We start from the raw sequence: 20394 nt of genomic DNA on the forward strand, positions 1-20394 counted from the left end.
CAACTTTAGAAGGATCTAATGGAGTAAAAATCTCATACTGATGATTTTCTGCCCAGGATTGAAGATAAAACCCTGGAAAACAATACCAAGCCAAATCTACCATTTCCACAAGATTCATACCATGAATTTGTCAGTCTGTCCGGTTTCAAAGTTGTCTGAATTGTTGTCTAGCTTCATCTCATCTGACTTTCCTTTATCTCCATAAACCTGGAAGAAGATGGTGGCATCTGTTCCTGCATTTTTAATGTCACTTGTCCAGATCCACAGAGACCAAGGGTTTTCTAGAAAGAAAGGTTAAACATACTTGTTTTAAAAAGTAATTTTTATAGGGTGGCCCAGTGAAAAATATAATTATCATTTTTCCCTTGGTAGGTAGAGAGGGTAGGATGAAGAAAGACAAAGACTTTTCATCCTTTTCTGCACAAACATTATCAGCTGCTGCATGACATGCAGGAATGAGACTGGAAACATAATTCTGTGATTTCATGTAAAAGAAAATGAAAAAAACATAAACAACCTCTCTTCAGGTGAACCATATTCTCTCATTATACTAATAGGGTAATGCAGGGGTGTGAACCAACCCTCTAGTTTCAGTTCACTTGTCAAATACCTACAACTCAAACTTCAAAGACCATAAATTCAGGGGAATATTCATCTTTCCTTTTGTCAGTGAGAAGGAGTCTCCAGTTACTTGTGCACGGTGCAGTGCAGCTCCAGGTAACACCTAAGAACTTGTCTGGTCTGTGTCTGGAACAAGGAGGAATGGGATATGCTATCTGCCACCTCATCCTGAGATAATGAGTGTCTCAAGACTGGACAAATTATCCCAAAAATGCTTCCTGCAGAACAGGCTGTCTCAAAGCCCACTCAGGTATCCATCCCTAGTGAGGCTGCACCAAGTGAGACAAACACACTCAGACATACAATATCTTTATTCAGCATAAAGATATTTTCCAAAAGATTTTTAATTATTTAAATGCCTAAATTTGACACTACTTCAGTTAACTTCAGTTAACACTTTTTTTTTTATACTACATGGCATACCCTAAGATTGTGGCCAATCTGCAAGATTTTTATCTCAAGTCTTCATCCAACATTTTTAACCATAAGTCCAGTCCACCTGCAGCAGCTTTACATCTGTTTTCATACCAGAATATTTTTGCATACATAAGGGTGACATTATTTCCTCTAAAGAGCCCCTTATCTGCATACTTTATTGACCATAATGTGTGTCACTTCTGCAGGCCTTGCTGCCCCTACAGGAGAGGGAACAGCCTTCTTTCCTCACTCAGACATCAGCTGAATTATTAACAAATCCTAATGAGAGAATTGCTAACCCTATCAGTTAGCACCCGAGCCCACACTAGCACAGCTTGACCTTCAGAGCCTGGAATAGAATATAAAAATATGATGGCATGCATATAAATTAGATCTTTACTGGTCTACTCAGTGTTTGACTGTATAAAAAAGAGACAAGAGCTACTGAAAAAAAAAAAAAAAAAAAAAAAAAAAAAAAAAAAGAGGGGAAGAGGGATCTCTCAGAAAAAGTTTTGCCCCTCCTGACCACTCCTCTCTGAAAAGCACCAGAAAGTTTTAGATGAGCAGAAATGAAGCAAAATCTGTGGATGGCATGTGATGGAGAACCCTGTTCTCCCTGGGGAAGGCTGCAAGTGCAATTCAGACACCAAAGACTGCTCTCATCTGTCTGGTTTGGCCTCCCTGACCTCTTGCTGAGGGAAGAGAGGAGTGAAGCATGCAAGGAGAGGGAAATGGGTCCTTGTACCAGGATTAGCTGATAGAGGTCTGTCAAGGAGAAACCACACAGGGGAGATCTGGCTGAGCTAGGGCTGAGGCTGCTGGAGAAGGCCAGGCATTTCCCCAAATACCCATCATCATCATCCTCTCAGGGCTTGCTGGGAGCATACCCTGGGTTCTCATTCCTTCACACTGAGGTATCCAGGCGCTTTGGAAATCCTCAGAGCCGGTGCAAATATTCCCCAGGGCACAAACACCAGGAAGGACAGCACCTGGCACAACAGTTTCCAGGATATATTCAAGATAAGGAGAGGAGGGAATAAAAACCCAGAGAATAAATACAAGCTACATATGGAGCTGCAATCTGCTGCGGGAGCAGCCTTTGGATGCTGTGCTGGGAGACGTTTCACCATGGATACCCCAAATGAGGTTCAAGCCAGCTTTGATCATCTCTGCAGAAAGGGACAGTCCTGTGTGCACAGAGAGATAGGCAAGATGACATAATAGGTTTTTTCTAACTCAGAGTCTTACACTTCTATAATCTGGCAGCTAAAGGTCACAGATTTCTCAAGGCTAATGCTCACTGTCTATCTCCTGCAATGCAGTGGTGAGGGAATTAGCCTGTCAATAACAATCAGAGCTGATAATAGGGGGTTAAAGGTTGCAGATGCTTTAGGTAAATGGACCGAGTCGGAGGTGCAATGTGGTTACAACGCCGACTAACATTATTCAAACGAACTGCTGTTTAAGCAGAAGACCGCCCGAAGCACTCTAGGATTAAACCGTGTATCCTAATTAGAATATTCTGTTTACACATGGGCACACCGGCACGAGCCAGGCAGCAGCAATATTTTTTGGCTTGGTGCAGAACCAGGCTGGAGCTGGAGTGTGAGGGGATGGATGAACATGCCCACACAGCAAGGCACGGAGCAGCTCCTCCCAGCAAACGTGTGCCATTGCCTCCCTCTAGAGAAAAGGCTCTGCATCCCACACGCACCTGCCAGCTGGACAGGGCTAAGACCTGTTATATTTCTAGAGCCAGGAATAAAAATAGGTAAAGTCAACAAGGAAGAGTTTTGTTTGATTTCCCATTCTCCCTCCCCTCCCCCACCAAGGTCGGTCTCCTTGTATTTTTTGTTCCCATCTGTAGTAAGAAAGCTTTGTTTCTGTAGTCCTAAGCAATGTACCCTGGCTTGTCTGCAAAGATAAGATGATGTCTGAAGGAGCCTAAGCCCAATGGACCTTGAGGAAATGCATATCATTCTTCAAAATATTATAGGACTTTAGTTTTATACTCCCCTAAAGCAGTATTTTCAAAGCTGAAACCCATGCCCCACCATAAGAAGGATGTGGAGCTGCTGGAGCCCATCCAGAGGAGGCCACGGAACGGGTGCCAGGGCTGGAGCCCCTCTGCTCTGGAGCCAGCCTGGCAGAGCTGGGGCTGTTCACCTGCACAGGAGAAGGCTCCAGGGAGAGCTCAGAGCCCCTGCCAGGGCCTCAAGGGGCTCCAGGAGAGCTGCAGAGGGACTGGGGACAAGGCAGGGAGGGACAGGACACAGGGAATGGCTTCTACTGCCAGAGGGCAGGGACAGATGGGATATTGGGAAGGAATTGCTGGCTGGGAGGGTGAGGAGGCCCCTGGATCCCTGGCAGTGTCCAAGGCCAGGTTGGATGGTGTGGGAATCCAGGGCATCCCTCTGGCTGCCCTGGAAGGCCTGGGACACTGGCAGGGGGTCAGGAACCCCCCTGTACAGAGCTCCCAGAGACACTGTCTCTGATCTCTCTCCATGGAAAAGAGTTTTCAATATTACAGGATGAATTACAAGCTCAGAATGTTTGATATAAGTAATAATTAGTGTGGCATGGGTGCAAGTGTAGAATTTTAGGATTCTAGATAAGGGGTTCAAAGGAGGCAAGATGGAGGAAATTGGGTGTGTCTTGTCTTTTTCTTCTTCTTCATGTCTTCCATGTTTCACTGTAGTGTTGGCTTTTTTCTATTGGTTTAGGCTGGGGACACACTGTTCAACATAGATGATAGATATTGGCACGTTATTGTAAATACAGCACAGGTAGTTTCTGGTATATAATGTTTGTAACATCCCACTGAGGGGCACAGCCCCGCACGCTGCCCTGCAGGACAGACCTGAGACAGGGCAGCAGAACATGTTAGAGATAAGCAAGAATAAACAACCTTGAAAACCAGCACAGACGATTTTTAACTTCTTTGGCAGCGGGGCTGAAAGACAGAGACTTTCTACAATTTCGGAATCATTTAAATAGCACAGATTCAGGATAGGGCTTGGAGCAACCTGGGATAGTGGAAGGTGTCCCTGCCATGGTAGGGGGGTTGAAATTAGATTACCTTTAAATGTCCCTTCCAAACCCAAACCATTCTATGATCCAGTGACTGAATCCACTTGAACCTCTCCTTGACCCTGGCTATACCCATGTCACTCAGGTGACACTCAGAGGGATGTGGCTTGTGGGAGGAGGGGTGATGGCCACAGGAGGCTCCTGGACACTTGCACCTTACTTTTCAGCCTTTTCTGGCGCAGGGAAACCATTTCGTAGAGTTCCCGCTCTATGAGACCATCCCCTTCATCTTCATCCAGCCACTTCCCACATGGGAAAGTTTGCTCAATCCCAGTGAATGGGCAATAAACCACCACCTAGGAAAAGAGATTAGGACAGTGAGCTTGAACATTCTGCTACTGGCAGCCCACAGGGCCTTGGTACTGAAAACTTAAACAAACAGAGCAAAGACAGAATTGGAGATCTTGGTCCTGCTCTCAAAACCAGCTTTTCTGGATCAATCTGAATCAGACTGGTTGCACAAATCCTGGTTTGGAGTACAGCTACGACTCCTCTGTTCTGTTATTCCCATTTATACAGCAGTCACAATGGGTCAGCCAGGAAGAGGTGAAACACCAGGAGGGGAAGGGAATGGGAGCAGGCAAGGTGGCTGCAGCAGTCAGCATCATGTCAAGATGCTGACTAACAGGCCCTGCACCACACCAGCACAAGGCAGAGCTCTGCAGAAAGGACAGGCTACAAAAAACCTTCAAACATATCCATCCTAAGCTGATTTTGCTTGCCAGGAAAACTAAATTTCCTCGTAGCTTCAGGGTAGCCATCTGCCTTCCTCTCCACCCTCCTGATGACCTTGTAAATGACCTAGTGTTGTCACCAAAAGCTGGGAAATAAACTCTCCAACCAATTTGCTGGGTTGGAAAGACAAATTTACTTTCTTAACAATGCTGGATGCATGGGAATTTCACCTTAAATCATGAGCAGCAACCAAACAGACCACACATTAAACTAATACATATTTGTCACATTTCTATCACATATTCATTACACTTCCTGTATGCATGAATATATGTTTCTTATTTCCATGAAGTTACTTGGAGTAGGGGTCTTTTGGTCATTTTATTGATCATTTGGGAACATCCCATTCCTCAAAATTCCCTTGTGGTCCTGGATTTTCTGGTGAATCTTCTTTCCTGGAGAGTATCTCAAATATGTGTCCAGGTTGTGATGCACTTCTCTTTATCATTCTCTGCTCTGGCACTCCATCTCTGTTCTCAAAACTAAGATATCTACCAGAACATATTAATCACTGGTGGAAGCAAACAAGGAAGCATTAGCTGGCACAAAACGTATTAGTCACAGATGCAGGGAGTTAACACAAGGCCACATTAATCTCTGGCATGTGTACTAAGCACTGGATGGTACAAAATCAAACATTACTCACGGATATAGGGATCACACACTATGTGCTAAACTTAGAAGAATTTTCCAACATCTTCCCCCACTGCTGTGAAGAATTCTTCTCAAAGAAATATAAGTTGTTGTGTTACAACTTGTCGTATTTCACCACTGCCTCCCAGTACCAGCTGTGGTCAGCCAGTTTCTATTGGGTTTTGGTTTTTGTTTTGGTTTGGTTTTTTGTTTTGTTTTGTGGGGTTTTTTGGTCATTGTTTGGTTGGGGTTTTTGATTTTTTTTTGTTTGGGTTTTTTTTGTTTGTTTGGTTGGTTTTAGGTTTTTTTCTTGGGATTATTATTTCTGAACCTCCAGAGCAGCATCTAGAAACTTGAGGGCAGTCTGAGCATAGATGATAACTTCGAAATGCTCAGCACAATCCAAGGCTGCATTTCTGTCTGGCCCCTTGGGCAAACATCTGAAGGTGCTTTTGGAGCTGAGCAAACAATAATCTCTGTCTTTGTGACTGCAGAGGGGTAATCAACCAATTAGCGAGTGATTGACTTATGCATCTAACATGCCTTTGAGGCAATCAGCTTCTCTCATGTGTGATGTATAATATTGACTTGTTAAACCGGGGATATTGCCTTCCAAACAAAAGCAGACTTATTTATTTATTTTTAAACTGGTCTGGGTTGCCGGGGTCAGGTTATGAATAGGGAGCAGGTCTGACAGCTACCTGCAGACAAAACTCTTGGCTGTGTTGGCCCAGTGGCAGCACTCTGTGACCTCAGAGGTCCCTTCCAAACTGAATGTTGCCATCAGTTTATGATGATTAAGTCTCACCTTCTCACAAAACCAGCCAGAGCTGACACCACAATTATCATGCCCAATGGTGACTCTGCTGAGAGGGCTGAGAAGGGCAGCTATCTCCACGTTGAAGAGATCCGTCCTGGCACGCTCAAATTCACCTCCTTCCAAGAAAATCTTCCCACTGTTCTTTAAGCCTTTGGAGCCGTGGAGGATTACGTGGATCTTGGAGTTGGTGCCAGCTCCTCTGATATCCCCAGTCACTACAGCCACATTGTACACAATGCCTGGAGGAATCAGAAATTTGGTCAGGGAAAAAAGAAGCGAGGAAAAGAGTCAGAGAGTTATGGCTTTGATTTGATTCATGTTGGAGACTCTATTTATTTCCCACTGGTCTGTTTCAGCTTCTGACTTGCACACAGTGCAATGTTTAATTTGTTTTTGTCCCACACATAACTCTGCAAAGTACACATCTACCTTCAGACTGCCCAAGAGAAACAGGCAGGGGGGACAAAGTCCCTGTTCCATAGCCCAACAAAAAAAAAAAAAAAGAAAAAAAAACTTTTTTTATTCACTCTGTGGTGCTGATTAGGTAAAGAAAGGTAAAAAATTAATTGACAAGTTTGATTTTGAGTAACACCAAGCCCTGAATATGTCAGAGAGTGCTGAGAGGGTGGAGAAATGTTGCTTTCGACAGTGGTGGCAAAATCTGCAATATCACAAAATTCTGAAAACTTTGGGTTTATTTGTCTATTTGCCTATCATGCTGCGGAAGCCATCAGGACCTCCACAGTCACAGTGAGAACCCACAGATCTCAGCAAAACAAGGACTGGGAGAGGTATCAGCCCACCTGGAAGAAACAAAAGTATTTCTGAAAAGAAACCTATTTACATTAAAGTTTCCTTGGGGGATTTTTTCCTATCTCTAACTGTTGGTCTAAGAATGAAAACACTTCTTCCCACAAACCCTACCTCCCAGCAAAGCACATCTTAAACCTGTCTCATGGTATCAAAAACATACCTAAACACTATAAGACCATGTAGAAAATAGTTGAGACCTAAGCCAAGTTTTTTTATTAAATCAGACCAAAATTTCAATAGAGACCTGGGATGAAGCAAAAACATCACAACTCATTCTCTTACAAATAATCCTCTCTTTGAAATTTACATTAAAAAGTACTCAAGCATGCTTTACTGTTGGTGTATCTTCAACAAAACCCCAGAGAGCAGGAAAACAAAATACACGCCCATGACTGGTAAAAGACAAAGGAAGCTTTTTGGGATTGAATTACATTTCTTTCCATTTTTTTCCCCTTGATTTTGCCTAACAAGCATCCTGCAGTGAGGGATCTGCACCCAGACCACTTTCCTCACACACATGCAGGGGGAAATACTTCAGTAGATGCTGAAGACCATACAAGGAAGTAAAGAACAGTTGTTACATGCATCATCACAGTGTTTGCCTTCATGCTATTAAATAAATACAAGCAGAATGCTATCCAAATAATCTTTTTCCTTTTGACAAATTCTTTTATGGACTTAACATCCAGGTTTCTTTTAGCAGAGACATAAACTTTGGTTGTCTTTGCTTTAACCATGTTGGATAATAAAAAAAATGGATTTAGAGCTCAGCACTGTGTTTCTTGTTTAGTAAAAGGATGTTTAGCTCTCCAGACAAGAAACTGAACTACAATATTCACTACTTTGTGCTTTTGGAAATAACAAACACCTTCTTTGAGTGCTGGTGAGCAGTTTGCTGAAAGTACAAGCTGTATCTTTGATTTCATGCCCACCAGTCCCTTATCCAGGTGCACCAGGTGATAAACCAGGACATAGGTCCAGCACGGCTTCACAGGTGAGACACAAATGTGGGAAATGTGCTGGCAGTTCAGGAACCCTCACACAAAACAGCCTATCACCAGCAGAGGCTTACTGCAGGTCTCCCTAAGCATAAGGCATTCAATCTTCTAAAGAAAACATGGCTCATAGCCTTTATTTCCCATTTTCTACCAGGGATTCAGGCCATGGTATTACCTGTGGCTTCAGTGCCCCCAACTAGAATGTCCCTCTGTATTTTCCCATCATCTTCGTCTAAAGCAAACCAGCGTCCAACTGGGAATTGGTACACACATTTATTGCCAATGTCCTCAATGATCACCTAAGAGGAAAGAGACACCAAATTGGAAAATATCATGGGAAAAGCAAAGGTTTTACGCAACATGGTGGCAGAAGAGCAGAAGCTTTATATATACGCTCCTACTTGATATTTAACGTACTCAATACTCAAGCAGATCCCACTCCGCTCCCTACTGACAGAATTTCAGACAATCATTGAGTAAAACCCCAGTTTTTTTCTTTTCTTTCTTTTTTTTCCAGTGAACCCACTCTGCATCTCTTGCAGTGTACAAGACCAGATGTCTCTACTATCAAGACCAGTTGGCCTGGCCTGTCTTCCTTCTCTCCAGAGCCTGTTTGCTGGCTACTCTTCTCCATCAGCTGAATGACAGCTCTGTGTTCTGCTTCGGGAACAGGCTGTGTTCTCTCTTTCTCTGCTTTAGAACCTGTAATAAAATAATGCCTAGGCATTTCAGGGTAAATCCAGACCATCAGAAGAGCTTGTGCAACACAGTAATATCACTAGATCCCAGTCAGTTACTACAGGGTGGAACCATTGCAAAGGGACTGCTGTTATGACCCTGTGGCAAGAAACAGCTTCTTATTTGGAAGGATTTGGCTCTTGGACCACAGAGAGATGAAGCTATGCAAATATCATGAGGTTTAACAAGGCCAAGTGCAAGTGCCCAAGTGCCCAAGTACCCGTACCTGGGATGGGGCAATCCAAAGACAGGCTGGACAGAGAATGGATCAAGAGGAGCCCTGGGAGAAGGACCTGGGGGTGCTGTGGGTGAGAGCTGGACCCACCCCAGCCTGAACCCCCCTGCCCTGGGCTGATCCCCCAGCATGGGCAGCAGGGCAGGGGGGATTCTGCCCCTCTGCCCCTGAGCTCAGCTGAGACCCCACCTGCAGAGCTGCCCCAGCCCTGGCTCCAACAGCACAAGGACGTGGAGCTGCTGGAGCCAGTCCAGAGGAGGCCACGGAGTGGCTGCCAGGGCTGGAGCCCCTCTGCTCTGGAGCCAGCCTGGCAGAGCTGGGGCTGTTCACCTGCACAAGAGAAGGCTCCAGGGAGAGCTCAGAGCCCCTGCCAGGGCCTCAAGGGGCTCCAGGAGAGCTGCAGAGGGACTGGGGACAAGGCAGGGAGGGACAGGACACAGGGAATGGCTTCCACTGCCAGAGGGCAGGGACAGATGGGATATTGGGAAGGAATTGCTGGCTGGGAGGGTGGCTTATACTCAGAAATGGTTTTTCACCTCTAGATGTAAGAATCTCTGAGTATAAGCCACTCTAAAAACACAAAAAACATGAGAACAGGTTCAAGCAGGAGTGACAACACTAGAGTGTCCAAGTATTGAACCAAATTACACAAAAAGCATCTAAACCCAGTAGACAACAACTGAGTTATTTTAGCTTCCATCTGAATTTGCAAGGCCAAAGCTGCATTTTACTTAATTGTAAATATCCTGCAGGCTTGTGGCAGAATATAGGGTTGGTGTGTTGGCTGCAAGTAGTCACTACATCAGGTTTCGGGACTCGAGCAACCTTACCAAGCTCTTTAAAAATTATCTTATTACACCCATGATGTGAGAATGAGGTTCTGTGGTTTTTGCCCACCATTATTTATTACATTGAACACAACTTCTCTGTTTTTCATTTCTACATTTTTCATGAGCTGACAACGTTGTAACTTTTCCTGAATTGTGTGGTGGTGGTGAAGCATGTACTAGTATTTGCATTTGTATTACATTGAACTATCCTGTTATTGAGGATTTACAAATATGGGGTCAGGTCTTCTGTGGATTAAAGCCAGATATGTTAAACTACATTAGCAGAGGAAAGAAAATGAGTCCCCTTTTAAAATATTCCTTCAACCACTATACCTTCCTACCTGTAATACCTTCCTACCCCATAGCAGGAGATTAAAATGGGCAGAAAAGTGGAAGAATAGGGTCTTTGTGGCAAGCATACCTCTTTTCCTGAGCCAGTGATAAATCACTTAAATTTGGGCAAGCTATGAGTCTGCAAATTTTCACTGTGAACAGATCCAACAGATAACTCTTGGATTCTGGTATTTTTATGGTCATGGGTTAAGTCAAGAAAATGAAATTATTTGTGTCCTTATCAGTAACCTGTATCACCAGCAATTATCCTTAAAACTCTTGCTACCAGACCACTGAGAGGGTGAGATATTTTGAGCCCATGAGATGCTTATGTTTAATGTCTCAGGAATAACTAACCTTTGCAAGGAACCAGCCAGCAGAGCCACCCTTGTTATTATGCCCGATATTAATTTTTCTTAATTTTCCCAGATTCGGAGCATCGAGCGTGAACTTGTCTTCTGCTCCTTTTTCAAAGTTGTCTTTGTCATTGTCCAGTTTCCTCACACCTGAATGGGCAAAGAAAAGGTAAAAATAAAAACAAAACAAACAAACAAAAAAGCCCCACAACAAACCAACCAAACAAACAAAGAAAACCCAAAAAATGCTCCAAACAAGTAAGTAATAAATAATAACTCCAAGGAGGAAAGGGTTGCTGGTACATGCATGTTTGTAAGTGAAGAAATATTTAGGAATGTTAGAAAGTCACCACTGACTGAATCAAATATTCCCTATATATCAGCCCTTTGCACCCAGGATTCAAGGCAAAGGCAGAGGACTTTATATTCTAATAAAAAAGGTGCCTTTTCTCAAGCACACAAAAGACCAGGATTTCCACTCTAATGTCACAATTATTTGCAGCTCTCAGAGCTTTCAGAAATATATATCCAGATGGCTCTTAAATATATTTTTTTTTCATATCACCACATTTCCCTTTTATTTTTACTGTCTTTGAAAATCTCCAAACTGTTCAAGGAAGGCTTTGGTCACAAGCTGCAGATTCTGACATTTCAGGACACAGAACTCTATTCTGTATCTGAGAGGAAGGATTTATTTTCAAATTAGGACCCAGCCAGGGCTGTTGGCTTTTTCCTGATCTCACAGGGGTTTGCCTTTATGAAAAGTATTGAAGCTGTGCCCTCGTTTGCAGCCTGTGTGATGCTGTGTGTGGGATGAAACCCACCCAATGCAGAGAAAGAGGTCAGTGGGCAACTCATCCCTCTTACCTTAGAGAGGATGAGTCATTCTCTAGGGGTGTTATTTCTCTGTGTGGATACGACAGAATGCCTGGAGACCCAGCTAAGATTCAGACTCCCACTTTGGGATATCTTCAGTGAGATCAGATGGATCCCCCTGTAAAACTCTGGGGGATTAATCAATGATAAACCCTATCCACCAGGTTTTATAATCTGTTCAAGGACACCTGGCACACATCATATCATTTGAATTTGACAGGATATGTGCAGTGTAGAAGTAAGAGAATATTTGTTCCCTGGTTACAGGAATCTCCAGGAATCTCCACCCACTTCTCTTCATGACCCAGAGAACTTGGTTTGGGCACATCTTTTAATATTATTCAATTAATTTTTTAAAAAATTAAATTAAAATTTCCAGACCACTGTTGCATCACATTCTGTATATAAAAATAATTACAATTTTTTAAGCTATTCAAACACAACTAATATAAACCTCGATTAAATTATTTTTACAAGTGGCCAAGCAGGCTCAGCCACCACCTTTGCCACAGACAAGGGATGTCATTAACCATCCAGGTACCTGGAAAATGAGACACACAGTTCCCACTGCATTCCCTGTAAATCCACATTGGTGTTGGACCCTTCAGTGGGTTGGCACTTCCTCCACTGCTTTCTGCTGGTGGTTTATGCTGCATTTTCCCAGACTCTGCTTTTTTTTAACATCAGGTAACGTGAGTCATGCCCACACCCAGCCACATCTGCTGCATTGCAGATGCACCTTCCAGGGGCTGTGGATGAGAGGGCCCCCAGAGTTAATGGCACCATTTGTTGTGCCTTTCACTCAGCCAAATCATTCTGCATTTGCCAGATTGCCTCTGTGTGTGTGTGTGTGTGTGTATGTGCGCGTGTGTGTGTGTGTGTGTGTGCATGTGTGTGTTGTTCAGATCACAGGCCTGCAGAGCAGGAGAAAATATTTTAGGAAATTATTTGCATTTGAATACCTGTGTCTCCTTTCTCACCGAAGATATTAATGAAGACATCTGCATCTGTTCCACTGCCGCTGAGGTCACCAGTAAAAACCCGGACCACGTATTTGTTGACTGCAATGAGGGAGGCAGAAATCCCAATACATTAATAACTCAATGGTTTGATGCAAAACCCAACAATACAGACCAGCTCAGGCTGTGCTCATGCTATCTTGAAAGTGTGGTCTGAACTGTGGCTCTTGGTAAAATGACCCCCTTCTCCACAAGAGGAATAAAATCCATAGGCAGGATTCTGACACTGCATATTCATTGCCCAGGGCAGAAGGACAGATCACTTGGCTCCTGGCCTTGACACTGAAGAGTGAAATAGAAGAGAAAGTGAAAAATTTGATGTGGATACAAAGGCATTAATTTAACTCGGACCTATGAACCAGCTCTGCTTTTTCCAAATATTGATGAGTTACGGAATCAGCCCAAGCTCAGGCCTGACCCCAGTTCTATCCTAGAGCTATTTTGAAAGTTTAGTTTATACAAGGAAAGTAGTTTTGGGAAATAATATCATAGTAATAGAAAAAGGAATAATGGATTTAAACTAAAAAAGGAGAAATTTAGACCAAGTATATACAGTGGGGCAGTGGTGAGGGACTAGCACAGGTTGCTCAGAGTTGTTGACATCCCACCCCTGGGCATGTCCAAAGCCAGGCTGTACGGAGCTTTGAGCAACCTGGTTTAGTGGAAAGTGTCCCTGCTCATCGCAGGGAGTAGAACTGGATGGATCCGAAACCTTCTCTGATTCTCTGAAATGTCAGCCACACTGCATGAATCCAAAGATGTGAAGGTGTCCCCTCTTTCCTTAAAAAAAAAACAAAAAAAACAAACACACCAAAAAAACCCACAAAAAAACCAAGAACAACAAATAAATCCAGTCATCCAGTCTTTTTTATTTAATGAGGAAACAATAGTAGACCCAGGAGTATGGCACCAAACCCTTGAGGGTGAGGCACATCATGAACATCACACACATGTCAGTGAATTTGAGAAGAAAGTTATTCAAACAGATCAGGGTGGGACCCACTTGATTCCCAAGGACAGCAAAAGTGAGCTTAGTTTCTTCTGGAACCAATGAAAAAGTGCCCATGACATTCAGTGTGACTTTATTTGAGCCAAATATAAGAAAAATTTGAGCCAAATATGAACAACTTTCAAAATCTGCTACTGAAGTCACCTGACTACCTTGTTCCTCCAAGCAAACAGCCATGACAGACATCTCATGCTGTATCTCCTGTGAAAAATGAGTATTAGAGGCAGGCAGCAAGACACAAAACAGATGAAGATGAGTGCAAAATCTGGTACTGAACAGTACATTATATCATACAAGCCCTGAACAGAGTTGCTGTTACTGAACCCTGGGCAGCTGATACTGAGGGCTCTGTGCTATGTCACTTCTGTATTTCTGAGTTCTGGGCACACTGATTCTGTGAAAGGGTCAAATGCACAAATCTCCTCACGCACCAATCCTTGGCAAAAATAGAGCTCCTTTCACCACAGAATCATGAAATCATTAAGGCTGAAAAAGACCTCTAAGATCCTCAAGTCCAGCCATTAACTGTAATTCTTGGTTTGCAAATTTTTTTCCTTTTGGCAAGTGCCAAGTTAGAGAATAATCTTTCCTGAACTTCCCAGCCAGCTGCAGAAATGGGTTCTCTCAGGAGTCGCCGAATATCACCCAAACTGGGTTACCACTCGCAGAACAGATCTCCCACCTCCTCCACCATAATCAGTGCATATTAAAAGTTATTCCAAAAGACACCAGAGGGCCTGGTGTACATGCTCCCACAGAGGCAGAGGATGTGAGAGCAAATGTATGAGGAGAGGTTGTTGGACCGTCCCCTGAATTACAACGATGCTCTCAGCTCCCAGGGTGAGGAGTGCAAGGGCAGAACCCAAACAGAAGGGAAAATCACTTGTCACAGTTTAATGAATGTGCTGGGGAAAGGCTAAAAATCGAGCTGACATCCCTGGTGCCTCATCCCAAAACATGCCATGGCAAATAAAATAATAATGAAAAAACTGCAAAAAATACTAAATAACAAGAAAGAGAAGATCAGAGCTGGCCTCAGACAGGGGAGAAAATGCCTTAATGATTCTCTTTAACTCTTTAGCTTCAGTTCACAGAGCTCTAACAACCTGCTAGAGATACACCAACACCAAAAGTGTTCATTTGCATTAACAAAGTGTATGGATGGTGCAATTTACATCTCCTACTTGGCCACTAAGCTGCTCTAACTAAAACTGACCCATTGTACCTTGCAATCTTTAATTACAGACCATGTTTTCCAAGAAGCTTTGCTCCTTGCACCTCCTCTAGAACATTTAATCTGATGTCAGTGATTAATTTTCCATTCCACTTTTTGGGAGACAGAATAACCTGATAGGATACAGTATCCTCAAAAGGACAAGCTACAGTGGCTTAGCTTACATTCCCCTTTTAGGGGCTTTAAGCCTCTGAGATATAGACCAGAATGACATCTCAATGCATGCAGAGCATCAGGGAAGACATACAGAGAGCAAGTCCATGAAAAGCAAGTGAGCAAACACAGTTACAGGAAGAGCACCTTGCATGGCTACTGCAGAAACACATCTGGCCAGCAAGAAAAATGCTGGTGAAATTATTTGCCAGATCAAAAACCTTTAAAGGTTTCTCAGCATGGCTGTGTTCAATATGAGGTCCAGAATGACATCTTTTGACCTCCTACTTGGAACACCAAGGGCTCTGTACACATACAGGGCTGCTGTCAGTGTCAACCTGATGAGGAGCCCTGTGGCAGAGCTGACTCCTGAGCCCATGGATGGGCCATCACTTTGGACTGGTGGCAGTCACAGGGCACTGTGCTGTGAGGGTCTTATGTTGTCCCCTATAATATAATAATGGCTGTGGTGTGTGGCGGGTCCTGGCACAGCTCTATTCCATGCTGATGTGCTTCTGTAGGCAAAACTACTTCAAGAGCTTTAAAGGTCCTTGGCTTAGCTTGGAGCACATTCCTGCTTCACAAACTATGCCTAGCCTATGTTCATAAGCTCTTTTCTTTCATTTTTTCCTCCTTAATGACTCTGAAACTGGATGCTTAAACCTGTCCTCACATCTGACCCTTAGGTCTGCTTTCAGAAAAAATTCTGCTCCTCCATCTTCAGGAAGCAAAGCCTGAGCCATGCAGAATTTTTGCCAGCACTTTCTCCCTCTCTCAAGTAATTTGACATTCAGCTGCAGCAAGGAGAGGAGCTCTTCATGCTGCTCAGGGGTCCTTCTGTGCTTTGTACATCAGCACATCTTACAGAGTGACATGGTGGATGAGCAATTTAAATGGAAAGGAATGCTGCCTCTTAAAACAACAGTGAGGATTCAGCTGCTAAAAGCATGCAAGAGAAAGCTCTCACTGCAGCCAGGAAGAGATCTGCCATAAGTCAAGTACTCTTCATTTTGATCATGGGTGAATGTTGTTCCCTATTCTTTAAACCTATGGCAGAAGCATCTTTTAAAAAAAACCCACTTTGCTTTATTTTTCTTTAAATTCCAATGCATGGCTCTGACTTTATCTGTAAAACACAGATCAAGATGTTGCCTGGATATTTTTTTTCCTCCTGAATGCTTTTCCTAGCACTCAGAACATGCAAAATGTTAATGTAAAAGCTGTGCCTTCATCGAGCAGTGCACAGGCTCACTGCAGCACAGGCACAGGGAGGGGAGCTTTCCTAGGAGCAAAATTAGCAGCTTCAGAAGCACGTACTGCAAGATGCCAAGAGCAGAACAGCCAACAAAAAATCAGTAGGAAGAGCAGTAGCTATTTTTTCTTGTCTTTCTACTTTCACATTGCAATGCACAAGTGTAAATGCCCTGTGTGGTAACAGCATCTTCCTTTTCTTCACAATTGTGTGTCTGCATTTGAAGACATTGCCAGGATAACATCCCTGGGAGACAGTGGGGTGGCACTGATTTGACCCTACTGCATTAATTTAGCAGAGGAGTGGCAGTCAATCAGCCTGTCTGCTACTGATTAACTCAGCCTCAGATTTCAACAGACAAGAGGAAAGGTTAATTTTGCACTCTGTGCTGGAGTCAGGCTCTCTTCACTGAGAGTCAAGAGGTTTTTGTCTGTGAATTTGATGCACTCCCGACACATCCCGGGGGATGAAGGGTATGGGGCTGCTGATCTCCTAGCCTCCAGTATTCTCCATCCAGGCTGTTCCCACTGTCATCTCCATCCTGGGTGCAGCATTAGCCCCATAAACTGCCAAGAATCTTTTTGTCCAGACCCAAAACCCCTGGGTGCTTTTGTGCAGCCTCTGTCCTGCCTTCAGCCATGGAAAATGCACGGACATATCCCAGACAAATCCTGCCACCTGCAAGCTGCAGCTGACTGCCCAGCCATGTGATATTCATCTGTTAATGTCATTTATTTATCAATATGATATCATGGTCACTTGAAGCACCATAGGATGGAAATTCCTAAAGAAATTTTGTATCTACTATTATTTGGGGCATTTGATAGTGTGTTTGTGCACAATCTGCTGAAGGAGACTGAGATTTGGGCAGGAAAAGCAATTTGACTGTGTTTCATTACCTGGGGTTATCACCTCCTGCGGGGCACAGTGAATTCCCAGCTGTGCTTGCCTCCCATGTGCCTGACCTAGTGTGGAGCAGGGCAGCAGCATCCAATATCTGGGAAATGTCACAGCCTTTACAGGCAAAGCACATGGGGTTAAAAGCAAGGAACTGAGCCGTAGGCAGCGATAGATCCTTCTCATAAGGCAACTCTGAGCAATTATCCTTCTGTTTTCACAGTGCTCTCAAGAGCAGCAGTGTTTGAGATCCATCCTTTGCTGCTCAGCACTGAGTAGGCAGATTTGGAAAGGGGCTGGGGGAAAGGGATGTGGATAGGGGATGGCCACTGCTGCCATCTCTGAATTGCTGCTGAAAAAGGAATACTTTTGTGGTTAGTGTGAAAAGAATTGTTGCTAGAGGGAGAGGGAGGCACCTGGACCTGCAGACAAGGTACAATTGCAACTTGAGTCTGCCACAGCATTGCATGAGCTCAGGATGGTGGTTTAATCCCATATGCCTTGGTTCCTGCCTGCCAGATTGAGTCAGTCATTCCAGCCCACCAGGAACTGTCTGACAAAACCACTTCTTGATGGAAGGGACTGACTTGTCGAAGTGGAAGCTCCTTTATACCACTGCCGACAGCAAGTTCCTCAGTGACAGAGTTCTGGGTCAGATCATCCTTAAAATGTCAGTCAGTCTATGGCTGGGGCACAAAGCTGGGACCTGGCCTTCCAACACAGTTGATTCACAGCAAATATTTGAATTTAGTTCTTGTTTGTCCTGGCAGAGAGCTCATCCCACCAGGATAAAATAACCTCTTCCTACATTAGCTTCTGGTGACCTTCTGGTTGGAGATGTGCTGCTGGTGTTGTGTATCCAGCAACTGAGTCTCTACAAATGAAAGGAAAACTCACTCAGCCCATCCATTAAAGCTCTTTGTGACACAGTAGTAGGGACCCCAGAGACAGCTACATGCAGCAAAATATAATTATAGCCTAAAGCAACTCCTGTAAAAGCAGAGGGGTTCCTCTGAGCTCACCAGCAACCAGTCCTGTCTCAGAATTGGGTCCTGCTCTTGCATAATGCAATGGCACTCAGACAAAGAGGACTTCTTTTTTCTCCCATTCAGAAAAGTGTTGAATTCTAAAGGTTGGTTTAGACCTCAAAAATAATTAGTCTCTTTCAAGGGTGATTGGCAGCTACATTTTTTAATGAGCCGTGCCTTCAGAGGTGGGGAACAGCATTTCTAGCCAAGGGTTCAAACTGGAAATGCAGATTACAAGCACACCTGGAGCAGGAGGTGTTGGAGAAGGAGGCGTTTTGCATTTGGCAGAGCACTGAGCAACTTGGTCTAGTTGCAAATGTGACTGCTCATTGCAGGGGCTTGGAATAGCTGACCTTTAAAAGACCCTTCCAGCCCAAAGCATTCTCTGATTCCATTGCTTTTGTCTGTGAACATCTCTGCCAAAACACCGTGTTAGCAGAGGAGATATGCTGAGGAGTCTGCAAGGATTTGGGATTCCTGTCACTAGAGGCAGCATTAAAGATGCAAGGCTGCCTTGACCCTGGTTCAGCACTTCTTTAATCTCACAAGAACTCTCCAAAAGTGTGTTCTTGAGAGATATTATTGCTGTCGCTCAAGGAGGCCCAATGTGTGGGAAAAGGAAAGGATTCAAGGAGAATCTGGATGACGCTCTCAGATACAGGGTAGGATTCTTGGTGTTGTCCTGCAGGGGCAGGTTGCTGGGTCATGCAGGGCCAGAGTTCAGACTTGATGCTCCTTGGGGGTCTATGTGGCCTTGGGGTATTCTGTGACAGATTGTGCTGCTCTGTCGAATACTGCAGCACCCTCAGTCACTGTTCATGGCCCTCCCACGATGAACCCAGTCCCAGGCCACCCCCCCAGCCAGAAACCATGAGATTCAACTCCATTTTCTGCAGCTCTTACATGAAACCACTGCACTCAAACAGTTAATATATTAGGATTCAGCCTGGATCATCCCTCTGCAGGGCCTGTGAGAGGCAATCTACCACATGCAGGAGACTTTCCTTGTAGGATATGCTAAACTGATGTTCCTACTGTGACTTTAAAGTGATGATGACTTTTTGAAGTGAGCTTTAAACGACCTTGCTCAGGAGACAATAGTAGCTTAGTTGCAGAAGCATGGAGCTTAGCACATGGCAACCCACCTTGTGACAGCAGTGCAAAAATAGTTGTTCATCTAATTCTCCAAGATTTAACATTATTTTTCATTTGTTCAACCCCAGGGTGGGAGACCATTAAAAAAAAAAAAAAAAGGCAAATATTTCAAAAAATAAATATCTGTTTTCTGCTTTCACCAGATCTGCTATTATCAAAATTGAAGGAATAGTTGATAATATCCTCTTGGCTTAAACACTTTTGCTCAGAAATAGGAGTGAAATAATTTTACAGTATTGTCAAAAATCATACTGTTAACTCTGTACTTCAGTCTTGCTTTGCATAGATCAGAACTTTTAAAAAAAGTTACTTAATTTCAAAACTGAAAGCTGAATTAATTTCCATATATAGACATAATTAGTCAAAATTATCACATGTCTTCAAAAACATGCTGTACTCTCTGTTTTGTATTGGGTACACAGAGATCTATTTACCAGCCACACAATCTTGCCTCTCCAAAATCTTTTTTCTCTTTATAAATTACAAATCTCTTTTTCTGTCCCATTTCAGGGCTCACTGTATTTTTTGTGTTTTTCAAGTCACCAATGTTTCTTTTTATTTCTATGTTTCCATTTCTCATTCCTTTTACATGAGAAAAAATGAGAAAAAAAACACAGGGGAAAAAAAAAAAGTGTGGCAAGTAAAATGTCCAGAGCTGCCTCATCTTGGACACAGTGACAATAAGTCAGGTAAAGTTTGCAGGGAAAGTAAAGTCCTTGTTAGAACAAAAGAAATATTTTTGATCAAAAAGAAAATACATTTATGGATATTCAGTATGCCAGATAGCATGACAATTTTTTTCCCCATTATTATAAATGGGGTGGTAAAAGTTATTACTCCTTCTACAAACCCTGTTTATTGAATGCTTTGCCATACAGCAAGACCTCATCCTGAACACAGAGGGTACTTGCCACTACTCAGAAGCAAACAACTCATATGTATTTCACAAATACATTTATCTGCATTTTCCTGTGCTGATTATACACTTTCAGAGCAAATAAAGATGCATTTTGAAGAGAAGATAACACATATTAATATTTCATTTCCTCTTCCTCATCTTTGTGTCCTTAGAAATAATATTTTTTAATTTTTCCCATCACAAAAGTTACCAAAAGCATGAAATTGTGTGACCTCATTTTGAAACAAAATCCA

General features: G+C 43.3%; 1 protein-coding gene across 1 annotated transcript in view; it reads right to left on the reverse strand.

Moving 5' to 3' along the window:
* The window catches only part of LOXHD1 (lipoxygenase homology PLAT domains 1), a 164975-nt gene that overhangs the window by 96374 nt on the left and 48207 nt on the right, over positions 1–20394 (reverse strand). Inside the window, exons 5-10 of the mRNA XM_077790176.1 lie at positions 12458–12556; positions 10621–10769; positions 8303–8426; positions 6305–6555; positions 4289–4424; positions 121–281 (exon numbers count right to left, since the gene is read on the reverse strand). Coding sequence (XP_077646302.1) covers positions 121–281; positions 4289–4424; positions 6305–6555; positions 8303–8426; positions 10621–10769; positions 12458–12556 — 920 coding nt within the window. The remainder of the gene's footprint in view (positions 1–120; positions 282–4288; positions 4425–6304; positions 6556–8302; positions 8427–10620; positions 10770–12457; positions 12557–20394) is intronic.

The sequence above is a fragment of the Lonchura striata genome, chromosome Z (genome assembly GCF_046129695.1).
Source record: "Lonchura striata isolate bLonStr1 chromosome Z, bLonStr1.mat, whole genome shotgun sequence".
Taxonomy (NCBI): Eukaryota; Metazoa; Chordata; class Aves; order Passeriformes; family Estrildidae; genus Lonchura; species Lonchura striata.